The 22,075-nt window shown below is 43.1% G+C and overlaps 2 protein-coding genes across 3 annotated transcripts; one reads left to right on the top strand and one right to left on the bottom strand.

Annotated features, from left to right (window-relative positions):
- Window positions 1-1,727: 1,727 nt before the first annotated feature.
- On the top strand, window positions 1,728-11,589 carry cpxm1a (carboxypeptidase X (M14 family), member 1a). Of its 2 annotated transcripts, none has more exons than XM_058077533.1 (13): window positions 1,728-1,961; window positions 3,403-3,512; window positions 6,681-6,820; window positions 6,924-7,008; window positions 7,164-7,314; window positions 7,385-7,461; window positions 7,529-7,652; window positions 7,726-7,922; window positions 7,981-8,160; window positions 8,223-8,517; window positions 9,527-9,666; window positions 9,827-9,929; window positions 9,994-11,589. In XM_058077533.1, exons 1-13 carry the CDS (start codon window positions 1,766-1,768, stop codon window positions 10,323-10,325), a joined length of 2,130 nt encoding a protein of 709 aa, XP_057933516.1. In that variant the 5' UTR covers window positions 1,728-1,765; the 3' UTR covers window positions 10,326-11,589. The 2 variants fall into 2 exon arrangements, with proteins under 2 accessions (XP_057933516.1, XP_057933517.1); XM_058077534.1 differs by lacking the exon at window positions 1,728-1,961 and adding an exon at window positions 3,212-3,314 and having other exon boundaries at window positions 3,404-3,512.
- Window positions 11,526-20,322, bottom strand: wdr32 (WD repeat domain 32). Its single transcript, XM_058077544.1, has 7 exons — window positions 19,747-20,322; window positions 18,168-18,281; window positions 16,430-16,627; window positions 14,755-14,957; window positions 14,594-14,671; window positions 13,491-13,636; window positions 11,526-13,001 (listed from the first exon to the last, which is right to left on the bottom strand). The coding sequence occupies exons 1-7, from the start codon at window positions 20,139-20,141 to the stop codon at window positions 12,630-12,632; spliced, it is 1,506 nt and encodes a 501-aa protein (XP_057933527.1). The 5' UTR covers window positions 20,142-20,322; the 3' UTR covers window positions 11,526-12,629.
- Between the last annotated feature and the right edge of the window lie 1,753 nt (window positions 20,323-22,075).

Below are 22,075 nucleotides of genomic sequence, written 5' to 3'. Positions count from 1 at the left end.
ATCATACATATCTTACCTAACCTTTCTTCCTGTTATCTGCCCTTGCTTTCGACTCTGGAATTGAACTAATCTCCATTTGTTTTGTATTTTTCTCAGGAAAAGGGCTCAGAGCTCAGATTCTGGAGAAATGTTGGCAGCACAACAATCCAACAGACAACAAGAACAGCAATAAAACATTCCGGGGGGAAAAGTGAGGGATCGGGTGAATGATTAAGAAAATCCAACATCCTGTCCATCCGCAGCATCCTGTCTCATGAAATCCAAATCTGATGGAAATTGGTTTGTGGGAAAAAAAAAACAAAGCAGCAATGAAAATGCTGATGAAAGAAAAAGAAAAGCAGTGAATGACTCACGAGTGCATGGAGGAGGAGTGCCTTAAAGGCAACGTGGTTATCTGTGTTGGATTTTACAATTAGCAGAAAAAAATCTCCATAAAATGGTGAATAGTAAAGTGAACTTCTCCTTTAACTACTACAACTTTGGGTAACACTTTACTATAAAAATTACAGTAATAACTGAGGAACGAACCTACCTAACCCAAACTACTACTGAGAAGTTCTTCATTGGTTCCTTGGTAACTACTCTAGATGTATGTGCTTTAGTTAGTAGCTTCTCATTGGTTCCTCAGTAACTACTCTAAATGTATGTGCTTTAGTCATTTGCTTGTCATTGGTTCCTCAGTAACTACTCTTAAGTGTATGTGTTTTAGTCACTAGCTTGTCATTGGTTCCTCAGTAACTACTCTAAATGTGTGTGCTTTAGTCATTCGTTTCTCATTGGTTCCTCAGTAACTACTCTAGATGTATGTGTGTTAGTCATTAGCTTCTCATTGGTTCCTCAGTAACTACTCTAAATGTATGTGGGTTACTCATTAGCTTCTCATTGGTTCCTCAGTAACTACTCTAAATGTGTGTGCATTAGTCATTAGTTTGTCATTGGTTCTTCAGTAACTACTCTAGATCAATGTTTGTTAGTCATTAGTTTCTCCTTGGTTCCTCAGTAACTACTCTAAATGTATGTGCTTTAGTCGCTAGCTTCTCATTGGTTCCTCAGTAACTACTCTAAATGTATGTGCTTTAATCATTAGTTTGACATTGGTTCCTCAGTAACTACTCTAAATGTATGTGCTTTGGTCATTACCTTCTCATTGGTTCCTCAGTAACTACTCTAAGTGTATGTGCTTTGATCATTAGCTTCTCATTGGTTCCTCAGTAACTACTCTAAGTGTATGTGCTTTAGTCATTGTCTTGTCATTGGTTCCTCAGTAACTACTCTAGATGTATGTGCTTTAGTTATTAGTTTGTCATTGGTTCCTCAGTAACTACTCTAAACGTATGTGCTTTAGTCATTAGCTTCTCATTGGTTCCTCGGTAAGTACTCTAAATGTATGTGCTTTAGTCATTAGTTTGCCATTGATTCCTCAGTAACTACTCTAAATGTATGTGCTTTAGTCATTAGCTTCTCATTGGTTCCTCAGTAACTACTCTAAGTGTATGTGCTTTAGTCATTAGCTTCTCATTGGTTCCTCAGTAACTACTCTAAGTGTATGTGCTTTAGTCATTAGCTTCTCATTGGTTCCTCCAATGTGCACAGAAAACAAAACCAACATTGTCCTCTAAAGTTGCAAATGTTGGCGGGAGCATAGCGATGGAGGAGGCGGGGTTGGGAATGGGGAGGAATGGAGGTCCCCCCCTCACCCCGCCCCTCCCCCATCTCAGCATAAAGCTTTCCTCCCTCCACACTGCTGCAGCAAACAAAAACCGGGATGGAAAAGTCACTGCTAGCTCTGGCTCTCATCCTCCTGGGAGGCTTCCTGGTGACGAGCGATGCGACCACCGCCACACCGTCCCTCAACTTCACGTCTGAGGGACGCCGGGGGCCGACGACACCTCCCGGCAGAGTCACGCACAAAGTCATCGAGAAGGAGGAGGATGAAGATGATGTGAGTGCGACTGAACTAGGTAGGACGAGTCAATTAGAGCACTGGAGAACATCACGTTTACTTATGATCATGGATCATGGATCATAGATCATGGATCATAGTATGTCTATATGTCATGTATGTATCCAAAAAGGACTTGAATGACAGGAAGGAAAAGACAGCATGGAGTGGGTGCTCCCTTTTTGTAGCCATGACAGCCTTGGCCTAAGAACTCGTAATATTCTGATAAAACACTTCATATTTGAAGAATAAAGTCATAATCTTACAAGGTAAGTCAATGTATTATGACTTGACCAGTGTAGTAGCCGCATGATACTCAAGTCACAGAGTACCATAAGCTAATAATTGAGCTTGACACTCCCATTCAGTGTGGAAGTGGTAGGTGTTTGGCTTCTCAAGTGTACGTATAAGAAATCAATTTGGGGTGAAGTGGTTAGTTTGCTAGGTCGTTAGCTCACTAGCTTGCAAGCTAATTTTAGGAGAATGGAGTCATAAAAATATTAGTCCAAGAATTAAGTTGTAATTGTACAAAAATATGCCCCAAAATGTTGAAATACGTTATAATTGTGCAAAAATAAATGTTACGAAAATAATGTTACTTGTTAACTTGTTTGCTACTAACCAACCGCTGGCTCAAAAACAACATATTATTATTTAAAAAAAACAAAAACAAAAAAAACGACATATTAAAACATGTTTTACGGCGTAAGAGGCACAAAGAGGCGATGATGCAACTCCACAATAGAAGAGTGCATGTCAGGGAAAACGATGCCCTACGGATTACTGTTTGTGTTCATAAGGATAATATACGTATGTACACTCAGCATTTATTTCCGCCTTGTTGCCAGATGTTTGCTGAATTCCCCCAAGTTTGTGGTTTGGCCTCAAAAGCCTTTCTTCACCCTTTGCATGTTTTTTTTCATCCGTGTAGACTTAAAACAAGCATGTGATTTATGCCATGTTCCGTGCTACACAACACAACAACACGCCACTGTGTGATCCACGGCTGTGGGAGTGTTGCGTGTTGCTGGTTGCCCAAGCCGTGGAATTCCCTGCAGCTGGAGCTTTGATTTTACAGTCTCCGACTCTCATGTTACATGCAAAGCCTCCCGGGACTCACTTATCTGCGGCCCACATTTCCTCCTTGAGCCCCCACCGCCCTCCTCCGTGAGGAGGAGTGGGCCTCTAAACTCCCACTGAACTGACCCACCACGATTATCCATATTTCCCGCATTGCTGACAGACCAAGATCTCAGATTACGGTAGTTTGCTTACTCAGAAGAAGCAGAAAGAGAACTTTCTTAACCCTTCAGTGGTTCATGCAGTGGGTCAGGATGTTCCGGGACCACCAGCCAATAGCGAGAACCCGAGGAAAGGACTTGACAGGCTTATACACAACACATTCAAATAAAAACATTTGATGTCCTTCCGTGACCTTTATGTGTCTTTTCTGCTTCTAGGCTGTCCTCCATTGGGCCTGGAGTCCCTGAAGGTGGATGACACCCAAATTCAAGCTTCCTCTTTCCAGAGGTTCGGTCTGGGTCCTCACAGGGGCAGACTGAACATCCAGGTGGGGACGTTTCGGAACATTTCGTGTAATTTGACTTACGCTACCAAATAAGTCGGGAGTGCGTCTGAAAGCAGTTAAGTCTCCATCAAAGTATTACACAACAGAGGCACAGCCAAGTGGGGGCACAGCCAAGTGGGAGGGGCTCGTCAATATTATGACACCCGTTTAGGGAAGAGTCCATCGGAGGATCTTCAGGTTTTTAAGGCCATGCTTCAGACACACCTCCTGGATCATATAGTGCAGTGATTCCCAAAGTGTGGGCCGCGGCCCCCTGGTGGGCCGTGGTGGTACTGCAGGTGGGCCATGAGAGCTCATTAAAAATATGATTCATTTTTGCAAATATTATTTTTTTAATTATTTTATGGTAAAATATTTATTGCACTTTTTATTGCACTTTTTTCTTATTATAGGCCTAAGTAAAAACATATTGAGTGTTATTTTAGGAAAATATTATATTAGTATATTTTAGGACCCTTATACAGTTTATGATTGGAATGTAGCTTTCTGGTCATCATGCCAGCCTTCAATGCAGTTATGAAAAGTATGAGAATTAATTATGTCTTGAGTGAACACCACAGATTAAAAGTTTGGCCTTCCTTTATCCCCCTGCTTTCATTTCAATCCTGAATATTAATAATAATTATTATTATATATTATATAATCATAATGAGTGTTATTATTAAATAATAATAATTATATAATCATGAGTGTTATTATAATATAATTATAATAATTATTATTATTAAAATTAAGGAGATAATGTCTTAGGATATTATTATTATACAATAATAATAATCATTGTTATTATTATACAATATTAATCATAATAATTACTATTATATAAAAGTAATATATAATATATTAATAATAATATAACAATAATATTAATATTGTATAATAATAATAATATCAATGTATTATAAATAATATTAATAATAATCATTGTTATAAAATATGAATAATAATTATTATAATTATTATGTATAGAAATAATAATAGATACAGTGAAGAAAATAAGTATTTGAACACCCTGCTATTTTGCTATTTCTCCCACTTAGAAATCATGGAGGGGTCTGAAATTTTCATCGTAGGTGCATGTCCACTGTGAGAGAGATAAACTAAAAAGAAAAATCCAGAAATCACAATGCATGATTTTTTTAACAATTTATTTGTGTGATACAGCTGCTAATAAGTATTTGAACACCTGAGAAAATGAATGTTAATATTTGGTACAGTAGCCTTTGTTTGCTATTACAGAGGTCAAACGTTTCCTGTAGTTTTTCACCAGGTTTGCACACACTGCAGGAGGGATCTTGGCCCACTCCTCCACACAGATCTTCTCTAGATCAGTCAGGTTTCTGGGCTGTCGCTGAGAAACACGGAGTTTGAGCTCCCTCCAAAGATTTTCGATTGGGTTCAGGTCTGGAGACTGGCTGGGCCATGCTAGAACCTTGATATGCTTCTTACGGAGCCACTCCTTGGTTTTCCTGGCTGTGTGCTTCGGGTCGTTGTCGTGTTGGAAGACCCAGCCACGACCCATCTTCAATGCTCTGACAGAGGGAAGGAGGTTGTTCCCCAAAATCTCACAATACACGGCCCCAGTCATCCTCTCTTTAATGCAGTGCACTCGTCCTGTCCCATGTGCAGAAAAACACCCCCAAAGCATGATGCTACCACCCCCATGCTTCACAGTAGGGATGGTGTTCTTCGGATTGTACTCTTCATTCTTCTTCCTCCAAACACGCTTATTGGAATTATGACCAAAAAGTTCTATTTTGGTCTCATCTGACCATAAAACTTTCTCCCATGACTCCTCTGTATCATCCAAATGGTCATATGCAAACTTAAGACGGGCCTTGACATGTGCTGGTTTAAGCAGGGGAACCTTTCGTGCCATGCATGATTTCACATCATGACGTCTTAGTGTATTACCTACAGTAACCTTGGAAACGGTGGTCCCAGCTCTTTTCAGGTCATTGACCAAGTCCTGTCGTGTAGTTCTGGGCTGATTCCTCACCTTTCTTAGAATCATTGAGACCCCACGAGGTGATATCTTGCATGGGGCTCCACTCCGATTGAGATTGACCGTCATGTTTAGCTTCTTCCATTTTCTAATGATAGCTCCAACAGTGGACCTTTTTTCACCAAGCTGCTTGGTAATTGCTCCGTAGCCCTTTCCAGCCTTGTGGAGGTGTACAATTTTGTCTCTGGTGTCTTTGGACAGCTCTTTGGTCTTCGCCATGTTACAAGTTAAAGTCTTACTGATTGTATGGGGTGGACAGGTGTCTTTATGCAGCTAACGACCTCAAACAGGTGCATCTGATTCAGGATGATACATGGAGTGCAGGTGGACTTCTAATGGGCAGACTAACAGGTCTTTCAGGGTCAGAATTCTAGATGATACACAGGTGTTCAAATACTTATTTGCAGCTGTATCACACAAATAAATTGTTAAAAAATCATGCATTGTGATTTCTGGATTTTTCTTTTTAGTTTATCTCTCTCACAGTGGACATGCACCTACGATGAAAATTTCAGACCCCTCCATGATTTCTAAGTGGGAGAAATAGCAAAATAGCAGGGTGTTCAAATACTTATTTTCTTCACTGTATATAATTATCATTCATATTGTATAATAATATCTTAAGACATTATCTCCTTAATTTTAATAATAATAAAAATTAATATATAATAATAACACTCATTATGATTATATTATATAATATTATAATATAATAATAATAATCATTGTTATTATTATTATTATACAATATTAATAATTATTATATAAAAATAATATATAACAATATTACTATCAATATTGTATAATAATAATATAAACGTATTATACAATATTATTAATAATAATTATTGTTATTATACAATATTAATAATAATTATTATTATATACAAATAATGTATATATAATAATTATTAATATTGTATAATAATATCTTAATATCTTAAGACATTACCTCCTTAATTTAATAATAATTATTATTATTATATAATAATAACACTCATTATAATTATATTATATAATATTATAATATAAAAATAATAATAATTAGTGATGTAGTGTTTCCTATTTCTATCTGTTGCGTGAAAGGGGCTCACAGCTCCTGCAGAATCTGACCCAAGCATTTCTGTGTGTGCTGCTCATCCCAGTCCGGCATCGAGGACGGGGATCTGTATGACGGCGCTTGGTGTGCCGACTACAAAGACCGACACCAGTGGCTGGAGGTGGACGCCCTGCACCTCACTCGCTTCACCGCCGTCATCCTGCAGGGCCGCAACACCATCTGGAGGTCAGGTAGCGTCAGGATCAGAGACTTTGGAAGGGGGGGCGGGTTCTTGTTGTTCTTTGGGTATCATTAAATCAGCTGTGTGGTTCTTTGGTGTCTCTTGTAGGCAAGACTGGGTGGAGACCTACAAAGTCCAGCTGAGCAACGACTCCATTAGCTGGAAAAGCTGCATGAATGGGACGCAAGAAGCGGCAAGGCTTTGTTTTTCCATTTCACCAAGCATAAGCTGTACACTGACTACTCTAAGTATATCCAAGCTTCTTTCCACAGTGATATGTCATCATAAAACGCTCGGGCATGCAAATATTATTTCCCAAAAGGGGGTGTCACGTTGTTGTGGTTGCAGATATTTGAAGGCAACAAGGATCCAGAGAGTCCGGTTCTCGGGGTCCTACCCGTCCCCATTGTTGCGCGTTACATACGCATCAATCCACAAAGCTGGTTCCATGAAGGCGACATCTGCCTCCGAGCTGAGATTCTCGGATGCCGCGTCGACGGTAAAGACTAAGAAGAAGCGGAACAACAAATAAGAGCTAAATGTCTGGAGCGTTGACGTTTTTATTGCAGAGCCACATTCCGCCAAAGACACCGAACCAAAGGATGCTCTGGATTTCAGACACCACAACTACAAAGAGATGAGAAAGGTATAATGTCAAATCCCGGAGATTCATCTCAGAGACTAACCCATCCTGTTTCGATCCGTCCTAAAAGTTGATGAAGATGGTGTCTGAGGAGTGTCCTGACATCACGCGTATCTACACCATCGGGAAGAGCTACATGGGCCTCAAACTCTACGTCATGGAGATCTCCGATAATCCCGGGAAGCATGAACTTGGTGAGGAGCAACCTGGAGAGAATCCTTAATCTGATGTCCTTATTCCACGTCCTTATTCCACTCTTCTTCTCAGGTGAGCCCGAGTTCCGCTACGTGGCCGGGATGCACGGAAATGAGGTCCTGGGTCGCGAGCTGGTGCTCAACCTCATGCAGTACATTTGCCGCGAGTACAAGAAAGGCAACCAACGCATCGTCCGGCTCGTCACCGAGACTCGGATCCACCTTCTCCCGTCGATGAACCCTGACGGATACGAAGTGGCTTACAAGAAGGTAGGCTGCTTCCAGTTGGTGCCGGAAAACCTCACCCTGACACGATGGTGTTCCTCAGGGTTCCGAACTAGCCGGCTGGGGTGAGGGACGATACACTTTTGAAGGAATAGACCTGAACCACAACTTCCCAGACCTCAACAACATCATGTGGGACGCTCAAGAGGAGGCGGATGACCCATCCAAAGTGCCCAACCACTACATTCCCATCCCGGAATACTACACCAAAGAGGATGCTCTCGTAAGGACAAAGCAAGTAGCTTCTTCTCCGTGAACGACGTCGTCACCGTGTCCGTCTCCCAGGTTGCTCCAGAGACGCGTGCCGTCATCAGCTGGATGCAGGACATTCCCTTTGTGTTGAGCGCCAACCTGCACGGCGGCGAGCTGGTGGTGACGTACCCCTACGACGGCACCCGGGGCTGGGCGCCCAAGGAGAACACGCCCACCACCGACAACGCCTTCTTCCGTTGGCTTTCCACCGTCTACGCCTCCACCAACCTCGCCATGGCCAACCCCGAGCGCCGCATCTGCCACTACGAGGACTTCCAGGCGTACAACAACATCATCAATGGCGGCGCCTGGCACACCGTCCCCGGAAGTGAGTCTGACTGGAATCACAGCATATCATAGCAATCTCGAAACGAGACATGAAACAAAAGTCAAAGCGCAATGTGGCGACTCATTCATTCATTCATTCATTTTCTACCGCTTATCCTCACGAGAGTCGCGTGGGTGCTGGAGCCTATCCCAGCTGTCTTCAGGCGCTGGACTGGTGGCCAGCCAATCACAGGGCACATATAGACAAACAACCATTCACACTCACATTCATACCTATGGACAATTTGGAGTGGCTAATTAACCTAGCATGTTTTTGGAATGTGGGAGGAAACCGGAGTACCCGGAGAAAACCCACGCATGAACAGGGAGAACATGCAATTGGTGGAATTGAACTCAGGTGTCCCAGCTGCGAGGCCTGCGTGCTAGCCACTCGACCACCGTGCAGCCTCATATTAATATTCATTCATTCATTCATTTTCTACCTCTAATCCTCATGAGGGTCGCAGGGGTGCTGGAGCCTATCCCAGCTGTCTTCAGGCGCTGGACTGGTGGCCAGCCAATCACAGGGCACATATAGACAAACAACCATTCACACTCACATTCATACCTATGGACAATTTGGAGTCGCTAATTAACCTAGCATGTTTTTTTTTAATGTGGGAAAAAAACGGAGTACACGGAGAAAACCCACGCATGGAGGAATTGAACCCGGGTCTCCTAGCTGTGAGGTCTGCGCGCTAACCACTCGACCACAAAGTAGCGACTGATTATTATTATTGTATAAATGATGTATAAAATATAGTAACACAGGCTACTGTTATGGCTGTACTCCCGCTAAAACGGAACTCTGAAGCCCTGACATCATTTCCTGTCCACTCGTCCTGAAGACATTTCTTGAAACAAACACGAGCACGAGTCCTATTTAAGTCTTAAATGGCTCATTTTCTATGATTATATCTAATATATTGAGTAATAAGAGTGTAAAGGCGACTATAGGGGTGCTATTTCATGTCTAGAGGGCTCTAATAATTGCGGTAATTGTGCCGCAGGTATGAATGATTTCAGTTACATGCACACCAACTGCTTCGAGGTGACGGTGGAACTGTCCTGCGACAAGTTCCCTCACGCCAGCGAGCTTCCCATGGAGTGGGAGAACAACAAGGAATCTCTGATCATCTACATGGAGCAGGTAAGAAGAAGATGGGGGGGGGGGGGGTCAACACCGTGTTTAGGACCACCCTTTAGGACCCCGATCACGACATTGTGGACGCCAAGGAGTGCACCGAGCTGGGTTCTGTGTGAAAGGGTTTACGCTTGGAGGTCTCCCAGCTCCTGTGGTCTTCTCCCAGGTCCACCGAGGGATCAAAGGGGTGGTGAGGGACAAGGAGACCAAAAAAGGAATAGTCGATGCCGTGATCAAGGTGGAGGACCACGGACATGACATCAGATCAGGTAGTGTTTGTTTCAAATCTCGTCTCGGATTCCAGACACACCCTTATAATGATGTCGCCTACAGCCGCAGACGGGGACTACTGGCGCCTCCTGAACCCGGGCGAGTACAAGGTGGTGGTTTGGGCCGAGGGCTACTTCCCATCCATGCGTCACTGCCACGTGGGGATGGAGCCCCGCGCTACCGTCTGCGACTTCAGCCTGACCCAGACCCCCGTCCAGAGGCTGAAGGAGATTCGAGCCAAGGGGGGGAAGATCCCGCAGGACCTGCAGCTGCGCCTGCGAGCGCTCAGACTGCGGAAACTCCGTGCCAGCACAAAGGCCATCAACCGGCGTCGGGAGGGCCAGCGGATGCAGCGGGAGCAGGGGAGGAAGGCTCGATCCCCTGGAAGATTATGAGGTGGACCGGACCGGGATTTTGTTTGAAGCTATGAGCCTGTGAAATTACTAAAAGGGGGGCAATCACAGGGTCTCTTCACCTCATTAAAAATCAATACTACCTTTATAAACACATTATCACCTGCAGAACCCCATGGGCGCCAATACAAGACCTAACCTAACTATTAGTTATGGATCAGTACAATAACAATAACAAATATTAATACTTCCCAGTGTCATAACTCTGCATTAATAAGCACGTTTGCAATACAAGCTCTTGAACTGGAACTCAATGGCTTGTGTTGGATGAACTAAAAATAGAAAACTTTCCGGGCTGCACGGTGGAGAGTGGTTAGCACGCAGACCTCACAGCTTGGAGACCCGGATTCAATTCCACCCATGGCCATCTCTGTGTGGAGTTTGCATGTTCTCCCCGTGCATGCGTGGGTTTTCTCCGGGTACTCCGGTTTCCTCCCACATTCCAAAAACATGCTAAGTTAATTAGCCACTCCAAATTGTCCATAGGTATGAATGTGAGTGTGAATGGTTGTTTGTCTATATGTGCCCTGTGATTGGCTGGCCACGAGTCCAGAAGTGGACCCCGCCTCTCGCCCCAAGACAGCTGGGATAGGCTCCAGCACCCCTGCGACCCTCGTGAGCATAAGCGGTAGAAAATGAATGAAAACTTTCCATTTTAATTTAGGAATTTTGATCCTGACCTTGGCTTTCACATGCTAGCAATGTTCCTATTGTCGCTTATTTGTTTTATTTCAATCAGCACATCCAAACTCACATGAATCCAAACATTCCTACTTTGGAACAATGACGCTAAACCATTTGAAAACATCTTGGCGGATGTGGAATGTTTCATTTCAATGCAAGTATCAGCTGGTCTGATGTAGAACTCTGTTAGTCCAACAGGATCACATGACTCGGATAATAATCATGACAAATATTGTTGGAAATGGAGTAATCTATGTTGCTGCCACCTAGTGGCCAAAAGGTACAAACAAACCTTTGAAGCCACGGTGCAAAAAAAGCTTTTTATTTTCGAGTGGGGGCAAGTACCTTTTTTTCTAGTTTCACAGCTGGGATTAGTTGATGTGGAAAGTCATTTTTCCCCACCCCCAACCCCGCCCAGGATGCAAATAGTGTGTGTACACACACTTAAAATAATTCATAACACACAGAAAAGCGCAGAACACATTTTTCTTTTCTTAAAAAAAAAAAAAAAAAAAAAGAAAACAGGTTGGTAGTTAAACGCCAAGTGAAAATATTAAGACACTTCTCTATGAGACAAAAGCATAACAAAAAAGGCAGTTAAGCTTCATATCCGCAACTTTGTCCATAATAAACAACTGATTTCGGTTCAATTATGTTTAGTTCAACTACAATTCCAAAACTTAACGGTGATGCAATGACTGTTATTATTATTATTAATATTTAGGCCACATCAACTTAGAAGGAAAGCCCTGGAAGGCCAGTGGGGGAAAACATTCAATTCTCCCAGAGAATTTAATCAGGATAAGACTTCTTTCAGTGTGAAGCCTCCTGTGGCTACATTGGGAACTACAACAACATCATCATCATCATTAGCATCATACTAACGCTCCAGCAGAAGATACAAATATGTAACTATTATAAAATAAACACGTTTTGCCTCACTTGCCTTTCAGGGGTGGCCTTCAGGAAATATCATAACTATATTCATATGAACTGCAATAGAGTTTGCTGAATAATAACAAACAAGGGTATGATTACTAAGGACGGTATGCATAGTTCAAATGCATCTTTTTGCACCATTTGAGGGAATCTTGGAAAAGCACCGTCAACAAGCGACCGTGCAACATGTACTTGACACGCGTGTGCGGTTTTGCGGATTTTGCATCAAATGGGAGTGTCGTATTGATTAAAAATTTTCCAATTGTCACTGAACGCCACCCATTTCCATGTCACTGTATTGGTTAACCGCCGCTAGAAGCGGCCTGAACGAGGTCCGCGCCACCCCCGTGCGACAAGTGAATGCATCATGCGCTAATATGGCGGTGAAATGACTTGATCTGGGGGGGGTCCAAATGAGGGGTTGGCCCAAACGGGAGAACGTTACTGTTCATCTTCAGAGTGAAAGTGACGCAGCAACCAACGGGGGGGCATCCACAGGCTTTAGGCCCCCCCGGTCACGTCCTCGGGGACCCTTGAATTCAATGTCCCTCATGGCGCTGCCAGAGCACTTTAAAACAAATGCCGTCCCCGCAGGAGGGGGTGTGTACACATGGATATGTGCATAGATGAGCCAATCAGCTGCGTGATTCTTTTGCCCCGCCCCTAGAACTTGGGCTGGTAGAGCGCCACCCGGCCGCTGAGGCAGCCCGACGCCAGCTGGCAGTGCGTGGGCGAGAACTTGGTGGTGAGGACCACGTCGCTGTGGGAGTAGATGGAGCGCACCTCCCGCAGGCAGCTGGTCTGCACGGGCAGGCAGTCGGCCAGCTCGCCGCAGCGCTCGTCGAAGGCCAGCAGGCGGACGCCGTAGCCGTACGGCGAGCAGATGAGGCGGCCGTCGGGACTGAAGCAGAGCTCCTTGATGTAGCCCCGCCCCACGTTGGCTTCCTCGATGTAGTGGGTGAGACGCAGGGAGCAGCGGGGGGACACCAGCGGGCGGGTGGGTGCCCCCTCCTGGAACTCGTACACGCACGTCCACTGCACACACGAAAGACGGATGCCTTTTGGAATACTACTACAACTACTACTTCTACTACTACTTTTAGGGAATTTCTGATCTCCGAGGATATTTTAAGAGTAACATTAGAGTCTACAGTTTATCCCACTTTTCAGAGAAGTGGGATACAAATTGGGGCTTTTCATGACATCGTGAAGAAAAGCTCCTTCCCAGGTAGACACCACCCACCTGGGGCCAAAAGACCATCACTACAGAAGTGGTGGCCCGAACAGTTTGACTGCTGGAACCATCATTAAGGATAAAGAATATTGATTGTCAGGTCATCAAGCCCTTATTAATTATCCTGAGCTTTCATTTCATTTACTTCCTGTATTTAATTACGGTCATTTACGTATGTGAGTGTAATGTTAGCACTGTAGCTAACACAGCTACGCTAGTGTTGCTAACGTTCTTGTCGTCCTGGCGCGCTCCTGATCTGATATCTGATATCCGATATCCTAAACGCTCACCTCCTGGTCGTCCATGTTGCTGGAGCATCGGATGAGGGTGGCCCAGCCTTTGGGATGGAGCTGTAGGGACGTGATGCAGTTGCCTCTGTCCCGCTCCCCGGGTATCTCCGGAGTCAGGACCTCCAGGCTGTTCCTGGGAGAAATGCCTGCAGGAACATGACTCGTGTCACTGAGAGAGCATTCGGACTTACTACGGCTACGTGAAGCATCCAAAGCCACTACATTGGTGTCGGTGAACACATATGTCCACGTTAAAATGGCTGACACGTGCATGGCACAGCAACAGGTGGCGCAATAACTCCAAAGGGTGAGGTCACTTTAGCCAAGCATTTGAACATGCTTCAGATTACAATTGAGTGCATCCCATAATCAGTTCCCAGTTCCACATGTCCAAAAGGAGTAGGAAGAAGCAAAGCTTATTAAATCCTACCCCTCCATCTGGTACTTTTACAATCACTAACTGTTACATTTGTTCACTTCCTGCTTTCCATAATACAGTTTTTTTTTGTCCCGTACCGAAAGGGGGGGGGTGTTACTACAAAGTCAATACAGAGCCAGGACACCATGGTACTATTTGATACTACTTGATACTATTTGAAATAGAAATGGTAATGGTTTAATTTCATTTGAACTTGCATCAGATTCCAATTGAGTGCATCCCATAATCAGTTCCCAGTTCCACATGTCCAAAAGGAGTAGGAAGAAGCAAAGCTTATTAAATCCTACCCCTCCATCTGGAACTTTTACAATCACTAATTTGTTCACTTCCTGCTTTTCATAATACAGTTTAAGGTTTTTTTTAATGTTTTTTTATTTTTTTTTTTAAATAATGCACCTCGTATTAAAGTACAAGGTGATATGACCATACAATCATGGTTATGATTGTATGTTATGATTGTATGATTATGACTGATTGTTAAAAACTGTATTTACAAGACTGTAAACAGGTTTTCTAGAAACATTCCATTCCTACTTCATAGAAATGTACTATTACTACACAAGTATATAATGACAATGATGTGTGTACTTTTAGTGACCAAAAAATGACATGTGGAGGAAAAGACAACAAAGCAGTCACATAAGTTAAAAATTGAGCAACTTACCTTCTCTGTGGGGGTGGAGCTTACTGGAGTCATTTCCCTGGCGAGGTCCAGCTGCCCTGGACGCTAATGCACCTCCATCTAAACATTTGACACATTTTTAACTTATTGACCCCGCCCCAAAAAAAACAAGTGAAAGTAATGGATGGAGGAGGAGGGCTGACCTGAAGTGAGGGGGGTGCGCCTGGCTCGCAGCATACGGTAGCTGCCCACCTCCAGACTCTGGGTGAGGTCCAGGTCGTGGAGGATGAGCAGGTAGCCAGAAGATGTGGAGATCAGCATCTTGGTGCAGTCTGGCGTCAGACGCATCCTCATCAGGTATCTGGTGTGGAAGAACTTCTTGTGGGGGCAGCCGTCCTCGGTGTATCTGTACCAGAAATGCGTGTTGACTCAGTGATTCCGAGACTTTTGTCAAATTCCGAGCATCCCGAGTAGATTCATATCGATATAGACCGGATTTGCGCTGAAACGCTTGACTTGTCTCACTCATCTCTGAGCTCCGTGATAGGCACCGTTCTGGTCACTAGGCGGCAGAAATGACACAAAACACTGAGAAATTACCTGACATCACATTGCCATAACACTGCATGAAGTCATGGATACAGCCATGGCATGTCTCCTCTCATTCTGTGTGGAAGTGGTGCGTTTTTTGGCTTCTTAAGTTTAAAAGCAATACATTTGAGGCTAACTGGCTAGCTCGCTAGCGGCCGTCTCGAGTTCCTGCAGCGTAAGAGTTGCGCAATGTGATGTAAACAATGAATAATGTGAGTGTATAGGTGACCATTAGGGCAGGGGTGGGCAAACTACGGCCCGGGGGCCACATGCGGCCCACCAAGTGTTTGAATCCGGCCCGCCAGTTGCTTTCTAAGTATTTCAACTTTTAACATACAAACTGGCAACATGACTTGCCAGTCGGATGTCTTATTTAGTAAAAAAAAAAAAAAACAATAAAACTGATAAAATTAGACAAATAGTTCAAGGAAAATTATAAGCATAAAATAGTATGTGCGTGATAACTCAATGCGGCCCACGAGTCCAAATATTTGCCCACCCCTACCATAAGGGTTTTAGTTCCTGTCTAGAAGGCTCTAATAATGTTAGAAAATATATTTAAAAAATCATAAATAGGTTTTCTGTGCTCCAAATATTCAATTTATGAACCATATTAACCACCATAACCAGGACTGTATTTGTATTTTATTTGATTTAGCCCTTTTTTTTAATAAAAATGCTCAATTTAAGCCAAGAATACTAATAATAATATTATAATATATTATATAAAAATATAAAAATATAAAAATATAAAAATATAAAAATATAAAAATATAAAAATATAAAAATATAAAAATATAAAAATATAAAAATATAAAAATATAAAAATATAAAAATATAAAAATATAAAAATATAAAAATATAAAAATATAAAAATATAAAAATATAAAAATATAAAAATATTTTTTTGACTAATTATAGTCCATAGTCGACCACAAAACAGCGTGATTTATTAATTCATGACTTTTTTAAAAAGTGCATTAGAGAAGCCATCATGTTTGAACTCCGAAGTGGACGGGTTTCACTTTTGTGTCTCATCGCACATAAATGTGGTGCGTTCAAAGACCGCTGAACAAAGCCCAAAGTCTTAGTGCTTGATGGAAAATATTATGTAGGAAACCAGTATGGTTTTTCTCAACAAGCAGCGGATGCCGCTGCAGACTCGACCTTCTGCAGACTCGACCTTCTTTGGGGTAAAAAGTTCTAACTGAGTTATTCCTCTCTCCTCCAGCATCGATCACAATTCCATGCAAATGTGTCAAGAATGCAACTGTTAGTATTTTGTACCTGTTAGTATCCCACGTGATGACGTTGCCGTCAAAGCCGGAGGTGACGAGGAGACGCGTGTTGGTGTCGTACTCGATGTTCTTCACCCAGCTGGCGTGGCCGTGGAGCGAGCACACCTTGGAGTTGAGCTTCCTTAGGTCCCACAAGGCGATGGTGGTGTCGTCGGAGCAGGTGGCAAACAGACGGTTGTCCAGGAACCTGCCGAGGGATCGAACGCACACGTGTTTGTCACATTCCTTTATAGATACCGTGCTGCCTTTTAGAGGAGTTGTAGTATTTTTTTTGTTGCCACTACTCGAACAAATACCGGCTTGTCTGTGTTGATGGCCTCACTTTGCTGCTTTGGTTTGAGGCTGAGGTATTCCTACACTGGGGCTGCGGCATTTGGCTATGCTAGCATCCCCCCCCCCCTCTCCTGACTTCTACTGTACCTTGTATTGCTCTTCATGAGCTAACACTCTTCTGCAGTGTGTATGCTAGCGGCCCCGCCTCTCATCGCAGAGACAGAGAGATGGCATGATTGACAGGAGGTCTCATTTTTGCGTTATGAAAAATGGTAATGGTTTAATTTCATTTGAACATGCATCGGATTACAATTGAGTGCATCCCATAATCAGTTCCCAGTTCCACATGTCCAAAAGGAGTAGGAAGAAGCAAAGCTTATTAAATCCTACCCCTCCATTTGGTACTTTTGCAATCAGTAACTGTTACATTTGTTCACTTCCTGCTTTCCATAATATAGTTTAAGTTTTTTTTTTATTAATTCATTCATTTTCTACCGCTTTTCCCTCACGAGGGTCGCGGGGGTGCTGAAGCCTATCCCAGCTGTCTTCGGGTGAGAGGCGGGGTACAACCTGGACTGGTCAGTTTTTTTTTTTCATTTTATTTTTGTCACGTACCGAAGTACAAGGTGATATGAGCATCCAATGACATAATTGGTACCATAGTAACTGTCAATATAGTGATATATATAAAAATCATCTTAGATCTTGGTTTCATTTTGTGTACCAGTAAATGTGTGTAGGTACTCTTTTTAAGGCAAACAAGCGAGTTAAAAAAAAAAAAATATATTCATAATGTTTCTGGGGCTCCATGTAGGCCTCTCCTGTCCAGAGTTGTCATCTCTCACCTTGCTCGACGAAGGTCAGAGCTGGTATGTCGGTGAGAAAGGAGGTTTTTTCTTCATAACATCATAAAAAACCAACTTTGAAAGTGTGTGTTTGGTTTGGGTGCCCTCTTTTCTCATAAGTGAGGCATATAATAATAATAAATGTAATTTATAACGCACTTTACATCAAATGAATGATCTCAAAGTGCAACAGTTACAATAAAAGAATAAAAGTTAACAGCAAGTGTCACAATAACACAATAAGAACATCCAAAATAAGTAAGAGCAATGGAGGTGGAAACGACCAAAGACAAACTAACACAACAGCGAACCAAAGACATTAAATATGCATTAAAATAGGCAAACTATGTAAAAGCTTTTCTAAAAACATATGTTTTTAGTCCTTTTTTAAAACAGTCTAATGTCTGTGGCGCCGTCAGATGATCGGGGAGTCCGTTCCACAGACTTTTGGGCAGCTGCGCGAAAGACGCAATCGCCTAATATAATATATTATATCACCTCGATATAAGTGAGGAAAATGATTCACGTTCGGTGCTCGTAAGCGGACTCTCGAATGTCATTCAAACAGCAGTGGACTTCTAAGGATGAAGGTGATGAAAAGAAACGCACCTTATGTTGTTGACGCAGTCCTCGTGGGCCTCCGTTAAGGTTTTGATGTGTCTGGAGGAGACGGGATCAAACAGCAGCACCTCGGTCTGCTCGCAGGCCACCGTCAGCACCGACCTATAAGAATGACAGGCGTCAATATCATGACTGTATTAATAGGAAGCAATGGGAGTCAATACACCAGCCCAGAATGGATCCATTATGTGTTGATTCACATAATATATAAGGTAATGGTAATATTTCATTTGAACATGCAGGTTATGAATGACCTCACAACAGGCACAATATCAGTAACATTGTTATTATTTTCTGATTGTAGCTGCTATATTGATTAATACAACATGTAAAGGTGACTATAGGGGTGCTATTTGATGTCTAGAGAGCTCAAATAATGGTAATGGTAATGCTAATGGTTTTATTTCATTTGAACATGCATCAGATTCCAATTGAGTGCATCCCATAATCAGTTCGCAGTTCCACATGTCCAAAAGGAGTAGGAAGAAGCAAAGCTTATTAAATCCTACCCCTCCATCTGGTACTTTTACAATCAGTAACTGTTACATTTGTTCACTTCCTACTTTCCTAATATAGTTTAAGGTTGTTTTTTTAAATTAATTTATTTGTTTTTTTATTTTTTGGCCCATACCGAAAGGGGTGAGGGGGGATACTACAAAGTCACTACAGAGCCAGGACACCATGGTACTATTTTATACTACATGGTACTATTTGAAATAGAAATGGTAATGGTTTAATTTCATTTGAACATGTCAACTTGTTTTTTTTTATTTATTTATTAATTTTTTTGTCCCGTACCGAAGGGGGGGGGGGGGGGGGGCGATACTACAAAGTCAATACAGAGCCAGGACACCATGGTACTATTTGAAATAGAAATGGTAATGGTTTAATTTCATTTGAACATGCATCAGATTCCAATTGAGTGCATCCCATAATCAGTTCCCAGTTCCACATGTCCAAAAGGAGTAGGAAGAAGCAAAGCTTATTAAATCCTACCCCTCCGTCTGGTACTTTTACAATCACTAACTGTTACATTTGTTCACTTCCTGTTTTCCATAATAGTTTAAGGTTGTTTTTTTTTGTTGTTTTTTTAATTTTGATTTTTTACATTTTTTGACCCGTACCGAAGTACGAGGTGATATGACCATAAGGTTTTTTTTTAATATTTTGACATCCTTCTTTGATATGTTTGGTGTGGACTTTCAACAAAACATGAGCAATAACATACAAAACACATGATTAAAGCTTTACAAAGCAAAATAACAATAAATCTATTGTCCTGACTGGGTGTGTATGATGTGTTTTTCCGGGACCCGCTACCAATGTGAGGCAGATTGCTGAGTCAGCTTGAACCCTTTAATGAGCCGTCTAGTCTCTTGACCCACTCCGGTGTTAATCCACAGCCTAATCCTTACCACGGAACCTTTGTACAACAAACACGAACGCAACGCCAATTCAAACACACGAAAAAGATGCATTCACGTTCAAAACATGGAAAGGTTCTATAAGGCCGCAGTGTGGGGTCACTCGGGGTCAAAGGCCCGACCGGTTCCGGTCTGTCTCTTACCCGTCTGGGGAGTACTCCAGGTTGAACACAGCTCCGTGGGTCTTGGTGCTCAGGTTGACCGAGTCCGCAGCCGGGTTCATGGAGCAGTACAAGCTAGTCATTGTCTTGAAGTTGTCCCTGACCGGGTCCACAAACACGCCCCGCCTGATAGACCTGTTCTGAAGCCAGGAGAACAGACTCTTCGTCCGGCCGGTGTCTGAGCCCCCGCCGCCGCTGCCTTCTGTGTGAGGCCCGGCGGCCGGGTCCTCCGACCGTGGTGAGGTCGTACTCGTCCCGGGTGGGCACGGAGAGCAGCTCCGGGCGACGTCTCCGTCGTGGTCGGAGCGGTCCATGTCGGGCTCTTTGTCGCCGCCGTCGGGCCTGTCCCGCGGCTCGTCGGCGTCCCCCGTGCTCATTGTGGCCTCTCCGGCATCCACGCAAGGCGTCTGTGCGTCGGATGAGCGCAGGAACCGGCCGAGCGTGAAAGCGGGCCCGCCTCAGAACCGTCGCGGTGTCATGGCGGGGAAGTTTTAGCTCACAGCCCGCAGCCTTGTCAGAACCGCCTCGGCCGAACCACTGCGCGTCAAGGCAAACGAGGCTAGCTCGTGCACAACCGGAAAACAGTTAGGGGTACTTTCGCAATAAACGTATGTAAGTGCGGAATCGCACCCTGGGGCACATTAAATGAGAAGAAATACTGCACTCTATGCCAAAACTCATAAATACGATTTTAAAATCACACACTATGTGTGTCGAGATTTGCCGCTAAATGTCGAATTGTAACGATTATGTAGGTCATGTTTCTTAATGTGAAGTACAAAACCGGAACGGTTCTATACCTAACTGAACAGGCTGAACTTGACTCCATCGGCGTAAACAAGAAATGACGAAAATTCCGCTTCCGCCATTTTAAGTGCAATCCAGTTTGTTGCTTCCACCTTGTGGATGGACTCTGCCTGATCAGACCTGCTTGCTCAAATAAAAATAATGATATTAGTGTTCTGTACTAACAAGACAAATTTTAAGGTTATGAGTCTCATGACAATAACCGAGTATTAGGGCTTGGATTACTTGTTGGAACTGCTATCACCTCACTTCTTAAGATTTTTAGGAAAAGTAAAACTGTTATTGCAATATTACACTTTTGTCTTTCATTGATTATAATGACAGGCAAACATTAGGTTGTAGTTTTGTGTCTGTTTTTGATAACTTGTTAAATATTTGTCATGTGGAACACATTTATAACAACACATTCGAGCACAAGTGGTGTTTATGTTGCTATGGTGCTTATTTTCTGTTATTATGTCTACTATATTAGGTAATACGAGGCTAAGGGTGAGTATAGGGGTGTTAGTTCATGTCTACCAGGCTCCTATAATGCTAAAACGTGTATTTAGAAGGTCACAAAGAGGTTTTCCATGTTGTAACTATGAAAATATTCCATTTATAATTAAGAATCCTACTTCACGGACACTCACTTCTGTAACCAATGAACAGCGATAAACGAGGGATTAGTGTCTACCTGTTTTGGATACCATCCGGTCAAGACAGATTTGGCTCGGTGGAGTCTGGGTTCTGTTTTTTCCTTGCCTCTGTTTTGAATTGGCACTATATAAATAACATTGACTTGACTCGAAGACAACTGGTATAGGCTCCAGCATGCGCTCGTGAGGATAAGCAGTATAGAAAATGAAGGAATGAATAATACAGGAGGCTCTCGGTCCACATAAGAGTTAGAGTCCATAGTTCTGAAATGATGACCGTATTCTCTTGAAGCTGTAAAATTCATAGATCTTGCACCGTTGTCTCGGTACGGTCAATCGCCTTTTTCTTTTGTGTGGTCATTGTGTTTGTTACATCGTGTATAGCTACACTCTGATACATAATTAATTAACCTAGCATGTTTTTGGAATGTGGGAGGAAACCGGAGTACCCGGAGAAAACCCACGCATGCACAGGGAGAACATGCAAACTCCACACAGAGATGGCCGAGGGTGGAATTGAACCCTGGTGTCCTAGCTGTGATGTCTGCGCGCTAACCACTCGACCGCCGTGCAGCTGGTCAGTGTCAAAATTCCCAAATTAAAATGGAAAGTTTTCATTAATTTTCTACCGCTTATTCTCACGAGAGTCGCGGGGGGTGCTGGAACTATCCTAGTTGTCTTTGGGCGGGGTACACCCTGGACTGGTGGCCAGCCAATCACAGGGCACATATAGACAAACAACCATTCACACTCACATTCATACCTATGGACAATTTGGAGTGGCTAATTAACCTAGCATGTTTTTGGAATGTGGGAGGAAACCGGAGTACCCGGAGAAAACCCACGCATGCACGGGGAGAAACTCC

Source organism: Doryrhamphus excisus, chromosome 7 (assembly GCF_030265055.1).
Source record: "Doryrhamphus excisus isolate RoL2022-K1 chromosome 7, RoL_Dexc_1.0, whole genome shotgun sequence".
Classification (NCBI taxonomy): Eukaryota; Metazoa; Chordata; class Actinopteri; order Syngnathiformes; family Syngnathidae; genus Doryrhamphus; species Doryrhamphus excisus.
Note: the sequence above shows the minus strand (reverse complement) of the source record. Positions and strands in the feature narration are given on the sequence as shown.

What these genes read in the sequence shown, in the direction of transcription:
- cpxm1a (XM_058077533.1), top strand. Translation starts at nt 1,766, where the DNA reads ATGGAAAAGTCACTGCTAGCTCTGGCTCTCATCCTCCTGGGAGGCTTC. An exon ending in GGGGCAGACTGAACATCCAG is followed by an intron (nt 3,513 to 6,680) that starts GTGGGGACGTTT and finishes TGCTCATCCCAG; the next exon opens with TCCGGCATCGAGGACGGGGA. An exon ending in TGAATGGGACGCAAGAAGCG is followed by an intron (nt 7,009 to 7,163) that starts GCAAGGCTTTGT and finishes TTGTGGTTGCAG; the next exon opens with ATATTTGAAGGCAACAAGGA.
- wdr32 (XM_058077544.1), bottom strand. Translation starts at nt 20,141, where the DNA reads ATGAGCACGGGGGACGCCGACGAGCCGCGGGACAGGCCCGACGGCGGC. An exon ending in CTGGAGTACTCCCCAGACGG is followed by an intron (nt 18,282 to 19,746) that starts GTAAGAGACAGA and finishes TCATTCTTATAG; the next exon opens with GTCGGTGCTGACGGTGGCCT. An exon ending in GCGCACCCCCCTCACTTCAG is followed by an intron (nt 14,672 to 14,754) that starts GTCAGCCCTCCT and finishes TCAAATGTTTAG; the next exon opens with ATGGAGGTGCATTAGCGTCC.